The sequence below is a fragment of the Theobroma umbraticum genome, unplaced genomic scaffold, assembly GCF_002168275.2.
Source record: "Theobroma umbraticum cultivar Fairchild unplaced genomic scaffold, ASM216827v3 scaffold_4.1, whole genome shotgun sequence".
Lineage (NCBI taxonomy): Eukaryota > Viridiplantae > Streptophyta > Magnoliopsida > Malvales > Malvaceae > Theobroma > Theobroma umbraticum.
Window position 1 is genome coordinate 4,205,782 of NW_018397258.1, and position 16,339 is coordinate 4,222,120.

General features: G+C 34.8%; 2 protein-coding genes and 1 pseudogene across 2 annotated transcripts; 1 reads left to right on the plus strand and 2 right to left on the minus strand.

Moving 5' to 3' along the window:
• Positions 1-8,012: 8,012 nt before the first annotated feature.
• LOC110413200 (HXXXD-type acyl-transferase family protein) lies at positions 8,013-9,911 on the minus strand. The gene is made up of 2 exons (XM_021423958.1): positions 9,321-9,911; positions 8,013-9,208 (listed from the first exon to the last, which is right to left on the minus strand). Exons 1-2 carry the CDS (start codon positions 9,726-9,728, stop codon positions 8,351-8,353), a joined length of 1,266 nt encoding a protein of 421 aa, XP_021279633.1. The 5' UTR covers positions 9,729-9,911; the 3' UTR covers positions 8,013-8,350.
• A 446-nt stretch (positions 9,912-10,357) lies between these two features.
• KCO5 (Ca2+ activated outward rectifying K+ channel 5) lies at positions 10,358-12,955 on the plus strand. The gene is made up of 2 exons (XM_021423959.2): positions 10,358-11,547; positions 12,488-12,955. Exons 1-2 carry the CDS (start codon positions 10,529-10,531, stop codon positions 12,633-12,635), a joined length of 1,167 nt encoding a protein of 388 aa, XP_021279634.1. The 5' UTR covers positions 10,358-10,528; the 3' UTR covers positions 12,636-12,955.
• A 1,754-nt stretch (positions 12,956-14,709) lies between these two features.
• LOC110413205 (uncharacterized protein C16G5.07c pseudogene) lies at positions 14,710-15,096 on the minus strand (annotated as a pseudogene).
• Between the last annotated feature and the right edge of the window lie 1,243 nt (positions 15,097-16,339).

A 16,339-nucleotide genomic window follows, 5' to 3' on the forward strand; every position in this document is an offset into this window, starting at 1 on the left:
TGAGCCTTTACTTGAACAGCAAGCATTTTGCCTTGCAGAATAGTTAGCCTGCAACCAAGTCAAAATTTTCGAGTTTTCACATTGTCAACCGTATCTCATTTGTTTTTCCCTCTTCTCGAAGCAATACAATATACAATTTAAGATTTAACTATTTGTACGCATCTTCCTGGAATACGTGCGACCATGTTAATTTATTATAGCGTAAACTCTATACCGGAAAATTGCAACTTCGGATATTAACCCTTCAACTTCCAAATTTTCCTTCATTTGAAACAATCTAGACCTCCAACTTTTCTTGTTTCATTTTCAGGTTAAACAGTAAAAAATGTTTCGAAATTTTTGGGAAGTTTCGATTCTATATTTTCGGTAATTTTTTATTAGGTTGTTGGCTTGGCTTTAGCCCTGGGTTTTATCACTTACCACTGACAAAGACAATCATAAAGTAAGCGGCCGAAAGGAATCAAAGATGTAGAAAAGAGCCAAGGGCTAAACCAACTTGATTTGTTAGGCTAAATCATCTCTTTTGAATTGAGTGACCAGATCAACCGAGATTTGTTACATTTTATCACTATTTAGTATTAAAGCGTAATAATGTCCAAAAAACACAAACAAAACAAAAAAAGAAGATCCAAACTTTAATTTACAAGCAATAATTAACTGAAATCCAATTTCTCAAATTTTAGACTTTACAAATTATTATGTGCTTGAAAATATGCACATGGAAAGATCTTTAAAGAAATTAAATCAATTTCTTTTTAGTTCACCGAAACAGGTTTAATCAATATTCTTGACTTTGACTCTGCAACTAGTGCCTGATTCCCTGTTTAAAAAGCTAAAAAATATGAGTTTGACCACAATAATTGAGGCAGTAATCTAGATTAACACCATCATTACACATGTGAATCAGATTTTTGACGTCCCATCTTTGCTTTTGAAACATTATTGCCTTAAATAATCAGGAAAAAAAAAAAACAGACTTTTGATGTAAGAGGCGTAAGTCTCCTATGTTTAATGGGGAATGAATTTCGAGTGATACAGACGCTGATGACAAGAGAGGTAAAGGAAAGTGCCCGCCCGCCAACTTCTCCATTTTCTTTGTATCTGCAACAGGAAGATACTAATTTCCTCGATAAAACTTAAATAAGTAACCAATTGTTTTGTTGGTACTAAATTAGTGGTTGAGAGATTTTATGGGCAGAAGAGGGAGAGAATAGCTGAGGGGTTGTACTAAAAGATTACTGGACCAAGGCATATTTTGTCAAATTCGACGTCTGACTTTTGAGTCTGCTTTTGGGGATGCCCAACTAGTTTCCACGAAATTCAAATTATATGCTCACGTGCTGCTTTATGAGGATCGAGTTGGAGAACTGAGAAAGTGTTTGGGTTGCCTTATATGCAACTCTCACGAGAAGTCTGGGGGGTCAGAGTAGATCTGGTGAGAATTCCTCATCAAAGTAATATCTACTCTTGAAAATGAAGACTGGATTACAGTTCAACGACCCTAATTTCATTCTAATTTTGGTTAATTAAAATTATGGAAAAAAATGAAGATTCATATGTAACGGAGTCAAGAAACTGCAAAAGGATGACTCACATTTTGAGTTTTTTTAAGGTGGATAAAATTAATTATAATTGGATCAAAGAGTAAGCTAATCAACCTTGCTAAGGTAATCCTCATGAATCGTTAATTATGAATATTTTAAAGATTAAATTAAGAAGAGCATGACCAGTGCATCTTTGATTCCTTCTTTATTAATTTTTTGAAAAGTAGGGTTCCTTCTTTATTTGAATCAATTCATTTTGGTCATCCCATGGTTTGATATCATTCAGTGTTATTGTCAAGCTTAAATGTAGACCAGATTGGCTGCATGATTTGTCAAATCTTCTCCATTAAGAATATGAAGTCAAACAAAATGAAATCCTTTCAATTGGTCACATATATTTCTAGATTTTTTTTCCATTAAATGGTAACAAAAATCAAACTATTTCAGCTTGAACAAACTGTTACGTAACTACTTTGATTTAAAGCTTTCACAGGTATAAACATGTCACTCCTTTTCTTTGAATTATTCTTACTAATTTCTTAGTCATGTGAGAGGTTTACTATCTTTCCCCATAAAATAAAAAATAATAATTTCTTCTCTTCGGACTATACACTCTACTTTTTCGCTGGCAAGTTGATAGGCAACAAGAACAATTTTGTTATATATATCATTCTTGGTTAGCAGCAGATCAAAACAGGTATGATTGATTTAATTCAGACAATAAATATATATTTTTTATATTAAATGAGAAAAGATCTGATAAGTCATGAAAATGATGTTATAGCATGGTAAATAAAGGCTGGGACAGGGGGGGAAGCATAAATGTATACAAGGCATCCGCCAACCACTTGAGGGATAGATTGAGTGGTTGATGGTCCCATTCCTTGAGGATTTTGATGGGATCAATATTCCCATTTCCATATCGATGTGGAGTTCTGGACCATTACGAAAAGTATTTGAATAACTATAAAGTGTATCGCTATGTTGTTGGAGGGCTTGAAGCCGGCTTGGGCTTGAACATTAACCTCCATAGTTGTCAAGCATTGCTACCAACATAAACATAAGAAACAGGGGAGGCGAAGTCTTTCCTTTTGGCCGCACCAGAAGAGTTTGTCTCCATTTTGACCAGTTTTCATTTCGTAAATTATTGTATCCCCAGGATGGATATTTGGCCATTTCCTCCTGTTAAAAGACAGGGAATAAGACAGAGAACACATATAATCAAATCAAGCCAGTAATAAGGAGAGCTTGTTGTCATCACTACGACCATTTGGATTAATCACCACCTGTTAAAACCTGAACACAACGGGTGTTTTATGTTTCACAATGGATGTTTGAACTTCTAAAAAGAAAAGAAGAGTATAGCAGGGAGGCTAACCTAAAATCCACAATATTCAAAACCAATCTCCAACCGCTAAGCGTCCAAGTGAAAAACATCTACAATTAGAGGAGGAACGATATCCAGAAAGCAAAATTGGGCAATCCAATATTCCCAAAAAATGAGCATGATAGGCAAAAAGGAGAAAGAGTAGATGCATGAACTACGAAGTGTCCCTGATGGAGCACGACTACTTTTAATTTTTTTGCGGTTAAATATGGGCAGAAAAGATATAGAGCAGGGTCAACCGCAATCATTCTGTTTCCCCACGCCACCAGGGTTAGAGATCAGAACAGTGTAAGGCACTTTCTCTTTAGGGTGGACAGAGCTAGAAAGCTAGACAAGTAGGCAAGAATTTGATTAGGGATTTGGCATTGGCAGTGGGAGTGGAGTGCGGGTGGGGACCTAAGATGAAGTTCGTTAACTTTGTAAAATTTTATGATTTTTTGTTTTTTTGTCGGTCCACGTACCTCATCTGTCTCCAGTGAAGAGAGAAAAGTTCCTCAAATTAAGACAGAGAGCGGGTTCCCGAATCCTGGCAGTGCTTTTGGAACTTGAGGGGAAAAAAAATTGCCTATTTAAGTTCTCCTTTTGTTTTAAAATGTGGTTATTTCTTAAATTAATAGGTACTAATTAATAAGTTAATGAGTTTGGTCTTGTTTTTCCCCTTTTTACGGACGATGTACACAAAAATTAATGTTCAACTTACAGGAAAATTTGGCAAAGCCTAGCCTAGGTTGGGCAATCAATTAAGGAAATATGATGGCTCCCCAATGGGTGCTGCAGCCCAAATTACCAAACAATTAGTGCCATATATAGTCGCGGCTAGGCCCAATTAATGCAGAGTCCAACCTTTTTATTTATTGTTAAATTGTAATTAAATCAAGTGGGCAACAGGCGCAAGAGTCTAGACCTGACATGATATATGACAATATTTTCTAATCCTCTCTTTATGCAATCTAGATCCTAAAATTATGTCATTTGTAGAATTTAAAAAGCTAAGGGCATATATGTTATGTACATTTTTCTTTGGACCATTTAATTTTTGCCTGTACATCTTAATTAACTATTATAATTATCAATATCGTATGATATGATGTTAATAAAAAAAACATGTATTAACAGTTATATTATATTTAATTAAATATCAAAAACATATCATACAATAAGGGATATGTATAGTACAATATAGTTTTTTTATTAAATTATGCGATTAGTTTTTATATTTTGACAAAGTAATAGATTTAGTCTTTATATAATAATTTGTAAAAATTAAATTTTATATTTTTTAAAATTGATAATATCAGTTCAATTGTTAACAATATTAATTTTTTTATATTTATATTGAAATACTATATTTTTACTAATATGACATTAAATGTAATGATCTCTTAATGATGATATGATTTTATCTATTTTACAATGTTTTTTTCATTGTTTTAAATTATAGAGCACAAAAATTCAATTTTTTTAATAACACAACATCCTTTTTCTAAATCTTAGAAACCTATTCATATTTTTTATTTATTTTTTAATATTGTTTAAAATCATTAGCTCACATTAAATAATTCTATTACTATGCTTATAAAATCTATGTCAATTTTTAGTCACGTTATATCAATACTATTATTATATTACTTTTAAAATATTATATTATCATTGTCATATCCTCATATTCAATGTTATATCAACAAAAAAATATCATATTAACAAAAAAATGACACATCAATACAATCAAGTGTTATATCAATAAAATAATAAAAAAATTTTAACATATTAAACTAACATTGTCACTTTTAAAAAAAATTAAAATTTAAAATTTGAAAATTATTATACAAAAATTAAATCTATAATTTTGATAAAATATAAGAACTAATTATATTATTTGACTTTTTTTTAGAACAGGATTATTTCATTTTTTTTTCACCCTTCCCTCAACTGAAGAAATCTTCAAAAGGGAGGATTAAATCAGAGCAAAAGAATAAGATGGGCAAACAAGCAGGATTCTATATATACGCATTCAACAAGCTTATTAGCCAAAGACAGGACACAATAGCCGTACACGCTCAAAGCCCAATGTCCCACTCTAAATTACTGTTTGCTAATAAGAATCTTGATGTGTGTTAAGTGTAGGGGTGTGCATGGGTCGGTTTTGGTCGATTTCGAGTTGGTTTTTCGTCAAAATCGATCAAAAATTTTTACAATATAATTGACCGAACCGCAATGATGTAAAGTCTATTTTGGTCGATTTTTTTTAGAAGTTGGTTTCGGTTGATTTCGGTTGATTTTTGAGGGGAAATCAGGTCGAGACTCGCGGAGGGTGGGGGGAATCAAGTCTGGATTCGCGAGGGGGGGAAGGAGTTAGGGCGGCGATGGGGGTGGGGGGGGAATTAGTTCGAGACTTGGAAGGGGGGAATTAGTGAGGTTCGGGGCGAGCTGGCGAGGGCTCGATGAGTTATTTTTTTTATTAATAATTTAGTAGTTTTTTTGATCGATTCGAGGAGAAAGGAGTCCCCCTCGACGATCGACCCGATTAGTCGACGAGGTCGATCGAAACAATCGACTGTTGAAAAAACAACCGTCGGTTGGGCGGTCCCAACCGACCGCCGCACACTCCTAGTTGAGTGTATCTTTCTCCATCTTCAACATTACTGGCCCTAAGGAAAATAAATTAAAAATATTTAAAAAAATATATAGTTTGGGTGCTGAGAATAAAGGAAAATATAGCAGCAGTAACTATAACGGTAAAGTAACGTTTAGTGGAAGTATAATTTTTTTAATGTATTTAATTAAATTATATTATAATATTTATTTTATAATAAATCACTATAATATATTATTTTAATGTAATCACATTATAGTTAATGGATATAATGTAATATAATTACAGTTTAAAATCAATACAATTAGATTACATTACACTCTATAATGTTTTTAAAGATATTTTTATTTTTTAACTTTGTTATTTGGTTAAAAAAATTTTATAATATTATAATTTATTTTTTTTATAGATTTTAAGGATGTCTTTTTATTATTCTTAGTAGTTATTGTGACAATCAATAAAATTTATAATGTCTTTTGAAGGAAATAGAAATTAAAAAAATATATAATGTAGAAAATTTTATTAAAATGTAAAAATAAAATATATAAAATTATATTAAAAATTAAAAATAAAATATATGATATTAAAAAATATATTTAAAAGATGATATTATATAAAATTTAATACTAAAAAATATTAGTATAGTAAAGTTATATTTTAATAAATAAAAATAATTTTAAAAATTAATGTTACATTCTTAACAAAATTTTTATAAATCAAACGCTACAATCTTATCTTTTTAATATTTTAATTATCATCTTACTTATATATATTAAATATTATAATATTATTTTTTTATAATTATATTACTTGTAATTATATTATATTATAAAATATTAACTGTCAACTAATTATAATACTGATAATTAACTTTAAGCAACCCCACGCCCATTTCAACAAATACTAATAAAAATAGATGAAAAACCAGTAAACAGGCCCAACAACATCATTCCGTGACCCACTGTAAATTGGAGGCCAAGAAGTTGTCGGAAGTATTTAATAATGCCACGTGCTAGACGGTCCGAGGTAACTAGCAACTTCGTCAGTATTCTACGTTGAAGCAACACAAACTTATTTTTTAGGGTACCAATGAAGCCAGCCATTTCTCAACAAAGGAGAACAAATTACGTGAAAAGGGGAAAGGAAAATTTGGCCCTTGCTTTAGCCAAGGGCTACCTTGCTTTGGTTTTTTAACCTGAGACATACTCAACGAAAGCATTAATCAAAATTCAAATACAAAGCTTTAAGAATGTTTGAAAATGATAGGTCAAATAAGAAGGTTTTTCATTAGATTGAGGAAGGTTTGGAGATAGGCCTCTTCTTCAAAACACCAAGCGATCAAGGGGACACCTTTCTTTGGCAACGGAGGCGACCCTCTAATACCAATGTATAGGCATGCCGATGGCGGCTTGTATTTCACAAGGGTAAGTGAAAACCAATTGTCAAGAACAGGCTAATTAACCCCCCAAAAAAGCTAAATATAAATATGAATACAAGTGGATGTTTGATGCTTCAAAGTAGAAGGAAGAGTGAATGCATTCGGAACACTTCGTTAAACCTAAAATTCAGAATTAAGTTTCAACCTGAAATTTCTTTTAAGTTTGACAAAAGCTAGATTCTGTCTCTAGTTACATCAAGAAATCTGAAACACGAGACCAAAATGTAGAAAACCAGTGTCTGATGAGAAGGGAGTTTATGGCCAGATGCTACAATATAGTATCAACTATCTAGTATTACTTCCGTTTCAATTGGGGTTTGGTGTGGCATTTGTGAGTTGTGACTAGGGAGGCTGTCATTAAGGATTAAGAAGCATCCAATGGGGATATGAGATTCGGAGCTCTCAGTTAATGCCACCGCCGGAAGAAAAAACAAAGGATCACTACCTTCACAAGGGAATCAAACGGCACCAGGTTTCTTTATCTTGTTGATCGTGTATTGCAGTAAAGCAATTGCTCAAGCCTTAACTTGACAGCCTAGACCTCGATCACAATCTCAATTTCTTAATGGAAAATTGAAAACCCAGATATATATATATATATATATATATTCGATATCTAAGCAGTACACTTAATAAAACTTTTTCATGTGTTCCTCAGTAATTTTATAAATCAGTAATGAATTATATACCTCTTTGTTCGATTAAAATATGAAGGACGAAGGTAATCACTAATTATAATATACATTTTTATTTTAGTAATTTTCAAACCAAAAGATCAAACATAAAAAAAAAGATAAATTTTTATGAGTTTCAAAATACAAAGACAATCATATCTATATATGTGAAAAATAATAATAAAAAAATTAGATCCCATAAAAGAGATTGGAGTAATACTGAAATAAAAAATACAGTAAAGCATTGTTTTTAAGGCTTCTTAATATTTAGTTTTGACTTTTTAATAATTTTTGAAAACCATAATCCCAATTATTATCAAGAGAAAGGAAGCTAAAAAAGGCACCACGGATTGCTCATTTTGAGCTTCTTCTTCTATTGTGTAGCTGTGGTCTTCCATTTATTTCAAACCTTCAATTTTCGGCCGCCATCCGAACTCATATAAATCCAAATCCATAGCAGTGTGCACAGACAAAAACATGAATCGTTGAATGTAATTCAATACTTTACATTGAAACAACATAAATTCTTCCCTACTTTCGTGTCAGTGAAGCCGCCGACTTCGCAGCAAACCCGAACAAAGTTGGGACAAAAAGCATAAGGGGAAAGAAAAATCACACCACTGTTTAAAACATGTCTTGCCATCTTGTTTTATTTTTACACTTTGTCCCTAAATAAAGCAATAGGAGTTCAAGCATTCTTTAATTCTTTAATTGTTAGACTAGTTTTGCAATCAGATCCAGGAAGGGCTGGCGATGGTCGTCTTCGACACACCATGTCATCAAACGGATACCTTTCTTGGGCAATGGCAGCGACCCCATTATTCCAACAGGGATGATGCCCGAGCCAGGAATTGGAACCATGTGGACCGGAGGGCCCCATCCAAAGTCAACCTGGTTAAATCCCAGTCTACCCCATTCTGATATAAACAAAGTGGTGTACCCTAGAGGTGGTGCAAATGGGTCTTTTCCGTTTCTTAAGTACTCACCATCCTTGAATTTGGCAAAATGAACAGGTAGCTTAGTCTTTGCTTCTTGTATCAGTTTAATCACCTCAATGATTGATGTTTGTTTAAGCAACTCACATGGAGCTGCAATTGTTATTGGAAAGAAACAGTTGCCATAGAAGCCTTTAGGCAAAGGAGGGTTCAAAAGCTGACGGCAATTTGCAAAGAAAAGAAGACGTACTTCAGTATTTGGCTTGAAGTTTATTGCTCTTGATCGAAGGCTCCAAAAATTGGCAGCAACTATTTCGAAGGCAGAGCAACCTTGCCCCGTCGATTCATGGAATTCTTGCTTTAGCTGACTGATTTCATCCATGGAAATGTCTATATTCACATGCTCTAGTCGGTAGCCAGGCATTAGGGGTGGCAAGTTTGGCAATACGTTGGTATTTGCCTGTTGCGGCGAGGTTGGGAAAAAGTCCCTATGCCACACTGGCGCAGTGCTTAGATGTTCCAGACCTCTAGCCAACTCTCCTACAGCGTTCAGGAATTGTGCAGATCCTAGGCCATCACATACGGTATGACAAAATATGAGGCCTAAGACAAAACCACCACATGCAAATTGTGTCACCTGAAATAAAAATCATGCATATCCCAACAAAAACATTTCTTAGGCTTCGTCATATTATTAGTATTGTTGCGTTGAAATCAATTTTTTGATATATACAACTAGTAAGTAATACCTGCATTTGTCCAAGAGGTTCCACGCCTTTACGTTTTGGTACTTGATCAGGGAGAAGTTCATCACAAGGAATGGACAAAGCATTATCAAAGTAATTAACGGAATCGAGGGTACAATCAGTTGATGCCTCAACAAACCACACGCCTTCTCCTGAACATTCAACCTGAACCTGATTTTCACCGGACTCTTTCAGCCGCCCTGCAAGGGGGTAGTAGGGTACCAAGGCCTTTGACAAAGCTTCTCTAATGACTTTCGGTGCTTCAGGGCCATGTCTATACACGTGCAATGTGCGAGTATAGCATCTGAGAGCCGGTACTTTATCAATGAATGATAACTCAAGAACGTCAGAAGGTGTTTGCTGAGATGGAGTTACTAGGCTTCGACTTGATCTGATAACAGAGAGAGCCATTGGGAAGAATATGGCTAGGAACTGAAAAGCCTAATGATGATTGTCCTGCTACAACCTTTGTAACAGAACATCTTTTTATACACACAAAGGAAATATTGAATGTCTGTATTTTAAATACTAGACAAACTTCTTGGCTTTGAAGTTCAATTTGGCAAAGAAAGAAGATAAGTTTGCCCAATATATGTTGCGTGTATAATATGTCATACTATACTATACTATATGTTAGGTATTTATAAATTTATAAAAGTATGATGTACATTACTAAAGTTTGTTATAATAGGACAAATTAAACATTTGAACCTCGCTGTCAATACTGTCCATTTGATAAAGTTATTAGCACCACAATTAGTATTAACTTATAATAATCCTTTTTACATTTTACTGCATTAAGGACACATACTTTGTAATTAAGCCTAGAGATAAAAATACTCTAGTTTGTATAATCTTTCTAAACTGAAGTAGGATATTAAAATTTGGGGAACACATCAGTTGCGTCGTGAAGCGTAGAGGTAGAAAGAGTTGTAGATTTTGTAGCAGTAATTTTTTATTTTTCTAAACCAAGTTGCGGCCAATAATGATTAGTCGCAATGAGGCAGCAGACCAGGTGCCTAGTTTCTTCAAGCAAGCTGTCCCTATTGGCAAACTTGGGCCCCAATAACCAAGGTTGGACGGACCTTTAGCGTCTGAGAAGACACAAAACAAACCCCACAGTGGAAGCCGAAACCAACTACCCCTCAACGACCACCACAAACTCAAAGCTCTGTCTCCCTGGCAAAGTAAAAGGCTTTTCTTTTTCTCCGATGGAAGATGAGCCTTTTCTCTCCCCCAAAACAAAATCCCAACTTCTACCCATCCTTGAAGATGACCGTCATGACTACTCTTTCACAGTCCCACAATCAATCTCCACAGCAGCCATCTTCCCATCGGAAATTCAAGACCACCCACAGATTCAACCCCCTTCCCATCTTGAATATGCCAGTACCGGGTCAAAGAAATTCGGTTCTCTCCACCGTTGTAAAACGGCTCCTGCCATGGCTGTGATGCGTGACCTGAAGCCTAAAACACCCCAAGTGCCTAAACCTCAATCTGAGTCCAGCACCATTATCAGGCAAGCTGTGTTCTTGCTATCCATTTATTTATTACTTGGTGTTGCTATTTATTCTTTTAACAGAGATGAATTCTCGGGTATTGAGACTCACCCAGTTGTTGATGCTCTTTACTTCTGTATAGTCACCATGTGTACTATTGGTTATGGTGATATAGCTCCTTTAACCCCAGCTACAAAGATTTTTGCTTGTGTTTTTGTATTGGTAGGTTTTGGTTTTATAGATATATTGTTAAGTGGGGTTGTCAATTATGTTCTTGACTTGCAAGAGAACATGATTTTAACTGGGATTCATATGGAGAAAACACAAGAAGGGTTTTCAGCTAAGAATTACATTGTTGATGTGGAGAAGGGAAGGATGAGGATAAGACTTAAAGTTGGCTTGGCACTTGGGGTTGTGGTGTTGTGTATTGGAATTGGAACTTTGATGTTGTACTTTGTCGAGAATTTGGACTGGATTGATTCTGTTTACTTGTCTGTTATGTCAGTTACTACAGTTGGGTATGGGGATAGGGCGTTTAAGACTCTGCCTGGAAGGTTGTTTGCTGGTATTTGGCTTCTGATTTCGACGCTAGCTGTGGCTAGGGCGTTTTTATATTTGGCAGAAGCAAGGGTTGACAAGAGGCACAGGAGGATTGCCAAGTGGGTGTTGCATAGAGATATCACTATTGAGGATTTGCTAGCTGCTGACATCAATAACAATGGTTTTATCAGGTTGAATTTCAATCTTTCTAGCTTATTTTTGGCAAAACCTTCAAGTGTTGCTTGTTTTGGAGTTCTCGCAGTCTATGAATTTATGATGAGGTCAATTACTCTCTCTATTGCAATCACACAAGCACTTAGGTTTATATTTAATATAGGTGTTAATTGTTGGGTTGGTTGAGTAGGGAATCTAGGCCATTATTGGAGCTAGGAGATACTTCATAATGCATGTGGAGGTTTAACTTTGATTTGGACTTGTTTATATTTTTTAGATTAATATGATCCGAGACTAATGAATTGACTCACGGTTGTACTACTCTTGAGAGGTCATTCATCTTGCAGAATCAAGAAGACAAATATATTATAGAGGCTGTATTGTTGTTTCTATTGCGTGTGAATTCAGGCAACTTTTCTTAATGAAAATTCAATAAGGATTGTTATAGTATAAATTTAGAGAAAGAAAAGGGAAAGTTAAGGGAAAACATAACACAAGTGATAATTTGCCTATTTTATTTTACTTAGAAAACAAAGAACAAGAATAGGCACTTGATACTGTTGCTGCCAAAGGACAGAGATCTAAAGGGTAATATCCAGGGAGGGTGACAAATTCATAATATTCATTTTGGTTACTGTCTAACTTTGTGAAACACACAGATGTTATGAATACGTTTTTCTGCTGAACAATGGTTTTAGAACTTTAGATCATGTATTATATCAGTGAAATTCAATTACAGATTCATGCCCTCAATCTGCAACGTTGTAGTTTATCTTTAAAATTTGATAGTTAAACCCCAATATCTTTCCATCTTTGCTGCATATGAGTGTACCCATTTTTTCTTTAAATTTATGATTTAAGTGTTCTCTGAAGGAGACATATGGGCTTGTTTGTGGTTCATTTCCTGGTAATGATAGCTATTTTTTTCATTGTCCCCGTTGAAAATTCTTGTTGCAGTAAATCAGAGTATGTCATCTACAAGCTCAAAGAGATGGGAAAGATTGGGGAGAAAGATATATTGCAGATCTGCAATCAGTTCAGCAAGCTTGACCCAAATAACTCGGGGAAAATAACCCTACCTGATCTCTTAGAAAATCACTTGTGACATTTTGCAGACAAGGTTACTTATATTCTTTTGAGTAGAGATGCAAGATTTATCTGTCCTTTCTTGGAAATGGGCATTGCATGGGAAATTGTATATTCATTCAGGTTAGGAAATCTCTACTCTATCCATTTACAAGCTGTGGTGAAGTCAGAAGAAAAAGGAATTAGCAAAGATAGAAAGGGCAACAAGATGCTTTTAATCTTATTAAAATTTTTAATTGTAAATTCTTTGTTGCCAATATATTCATCCAGAAATACAATGAAAACTGAAAAGTAAATATATCATGTTATTGGCTCTCTACTTTCTGTCATACCTCTAAATGATGTTTTCCGTTTTCCGCTTCTTCATTTGGCTGCAGCTAAATTATCAATTTTTGTATACGAGATGAAAAGAAATTATGCATTAAGGAATTAATGGTGGCGGAGTTTAAGTTTGGTGTTAGTTGTTTGGCTTAGTTGAGTATGGAATGCAGCACAATGTCAGAACTAGGCTATACTGAAGTACTGGTATAGACTATGGAGGACTAACTTTGACTTAGGTTTGTTTATGTTTTTCAGCTTAAAACAAATCTGTGAATGAACTTACAGTTGTTCTACTCTTCAGATGTCATTCATCTCATAGTGAACATCTAAAGGTCAAGAATATTGACGGCGCTGGAGGGCCCTATTTGTTATTGTTGCTTTTATAGTGTGAGTTCATAAGACTTTTCTGATGGAAAATTCAATAAATATCTTGATAATTCCAAATCTAGAGAATAAATAAAGAGTGAGAAAGAAAAGAAGTTAATTAGGTTTATGTTATTGTAACCACAACATAAAGAACGCGCAGAGGCTCTTGCTTGTATTGCTGCTGAGGGCCAGAGATCTTGCAGGTAATATCTGGGAGAAATTGAGGGATCCATAATATGCATTTTCTTTATTGTCTAGCTTTGTTAAAAATATAAATTAAATGATTGGTTTAGCTCGGATATGATGGACCTATTCAATTATGGATTTATATCCACAGTACTTAGTAGTTACCTTTGTGGCATATCTTTAGGATAAAGCTTGTAGTCCCTCAATACCTTTCTTGCTTCGTATGAAACCTATTGTTGAAGTTGTTAGTTTACTTCAGGGGGCACAAAAACTGATCAGGTATTTTGGCACTGGCATGCAATGCAGGTTGCAGCTCATTTCCAAGTAATAAATCTCAGTGTCCTTTTCCCCCTCCACTTAAACCTATTGTTTCAGTAAAATGAGAACAGTTGTTTACAAGCTTAAAGAGATGGAAGAGACTGGAGGGAAAGATATGCGGCATATTGGCATTAGGTTCAGCAAGCATGACCTGAACAGCTATGCCTTATCTCTTAGAAAGCCTTTTTATGGTAATGACTAGGACAAGGTTGTTCACGTTCTTTCAACTAGAGATGAGATGTTCATCTTTTCGTTCTCGGAGAGGGGCATACATCACAGAGATTAAAATTAAAAACGTCGGTATCTTCCTGCATTAACTTTGCAGGAGCACTTGCCTGTCATATTATTGCAGCAAGCTTTCGCAAGAGGAAAGCCATATTCATTTAGTTTAGAAAAGTTATTGGCAGTAATATTCGATCTTACACACTGCAAGGACTAGCACGAAACATCCTGTTTTGAGAATTGACATACCTCAAAAGTCAAAACCATAAGCACAAATAAATAAGCCATCAAACAGAGAAAACAGCCAAAAGTAATCCAGTTTCAGATGTCTCACTTCCTGCAATGCCGCTAAATATTTTTGATCAATTTCCAGAAACCGCAAACTCACAGCAATATTGACCAGAAAAACCCATTGGAAGAAAACCACAACAGAGCTCGTTGCCAAGTCTACCGTGCAGTTGTTTAGTAAAAGTAATTAATTTTGTAATCTTACTCCCTACTTCCTATTTTCGCCTTCCTCCACCAAAGGGGAAAGCCCATCCTCGTTTATTTTTGACGTCTCCTAGCATATTCTTGTAAATGGCCATAGCCTGAGCCACCATGTTGGCAGGATCAGCTGCATTGCTAGGAAGCAACACTGTCGTGCCCTCCTTGGAAAGTTTGCTGAAAGCATCAATGTACTAATCAGCAACCCTCAAACTCACTATCTCGATGCCCCCACTTTCTTGAATAGCTTGTGACGCTATCTGGAATCCATTCGTCGTTGCATTAGCCTTGCCAAGGATGGCCTCTGCTTCTCCGTGTGCCCTGTTAACCTGGTCCATCCGTGCGGCCTCAAAAGCCAAAATCACCGAGCTTTTCGTCCCATCCGCCATGTTGATATTTGCTTGCCTCTCTCCTTCTAATTCAAGAATTTGAGCACTCTGCTTGCGCTCGGCTTCTGCTTGCATCTCCATAGCTCTCTCCACTCCACTAGGTGGCGATATGTCCCTAATCTCGTATTTAAGACACTTACGCCCCCACTTTTCAGCCGCTTGATCAATAGCCCTCACAATTTTCTCATTCATTTCATCTCTTATCAGCAAAAGTATAAAGCTAACCATGTGAGTTTTTAAAAGAAAAGACACAACCTAACCAATAGCTAAGCTAAACTATAGAAATAGAGTAATTGAATAATATTTTGATCAAGTGATGGCAATCTATTATTTCCTAATATTTCTTTACAATTAATGGGGAATTGAGGCTCATTCATTTCAAAATCAGATTACAATATATATACAAATAGCCATTATCATTATGTGGAGGGATTTTTTAATACAACTTAGTTTACCTAGAATTGTCCGAAGATATGAGAGCCTCGTGGCTCTTGCACAAAAAGAAAAGCTATATCTTTTCATTAAGTCTGCTATAGCCATATATAATTGTATTTTTATCTTTTGTTATGCATATCACTTTTAAGTATATATTTTACCTGAAAAATACCTTCAATATAATCTCAAAGTTTTGACAAAAGTTCACTTGAAGATATTTCTCATCATCTTGCTTCATTTTGCTTTTTCTTTGTTGGAAAAAACAATAGCATTTTAAGATAGACAAGAAGAGGTACAAAAGGGGTTTTATATCATAGTTAAACCTCTCTGTGAGAAACTTGATTGCGAAGTTTTCTTTAAGATATCGAGACTCCTACTGCAGACAGGTTAAGTAAGATTTCAAAAGTCTATACATATGATCGAATAGGTTTATCTCAAAGCTGATATATTTTGTAAGAAATTAGGCTGTTAACAGTGACCCAGTCAATTAATGGGTTGGGTTTTGAATTGATTAGCATCCCTATACCAAGCCCTCATGGTAAATAGAATACTATTTATTATGAACAAATTTGCTACATAATAATATTCTTGAGTCTGAATGTCAAGTAAAACAGATGAGATTTGTTCTTCTTATATAAAGGAAGAATAGAATTACAGAACAATTATATGTCCTTGTAATTGTAACTTATTAGAAAAATAATACCTCTAGTTATGATTTGCTAACAAAGAAATTCCTTTTAACTAGAATATCTGTATCCTCCATCAAGCTAAAGATAAAAGAGTTTGCCGATAATTTTTTCCTCCAACCAACAACAAATTTCATTTCAGAACCATGTGAACACATTCGAACTGTTTCTGTACAGGTAAGTTTGAAAGCCGTGTTCATGACCACCATCACAACGATATCAATCATTTGGAAGGAACTCAGAAAAGAATGAAGCAGTTTGTGAGTCATTGCAAGCTTATATTTTTGCTAGGGTACAAAAGCAACAACTCCCCC

Coding starts and splice junctions, on each gene's coding strand:
- LOC110413200 (XM_021423958.1), bottom strand. CDS start 9,728: ATGGCTCTCTCTGTTATCAGATCAAGTCGAAGCCTAGTAACTCCATCT. Junction 9,209..9,320: donor AACCTCTTGGACAAATGCAG/GTATTACTTACT, acceptor TTTTTATTTCAG/GTGACACAATTTGCATGTGG.
- KCO5 (XM_021423959.2), top strand. CDS start 10,529: ATGGAAGATGAGCCTTTTCTCTCCCCCAAAACAAAATCCCAACTTCTA. Junction 11,548..12,487: donor AATAACAATGGTTTTATCAG/GTTGAATTTCAA, acceptor TTCTTGTTGCAG/TAAATCAGAGTATGTCATCT.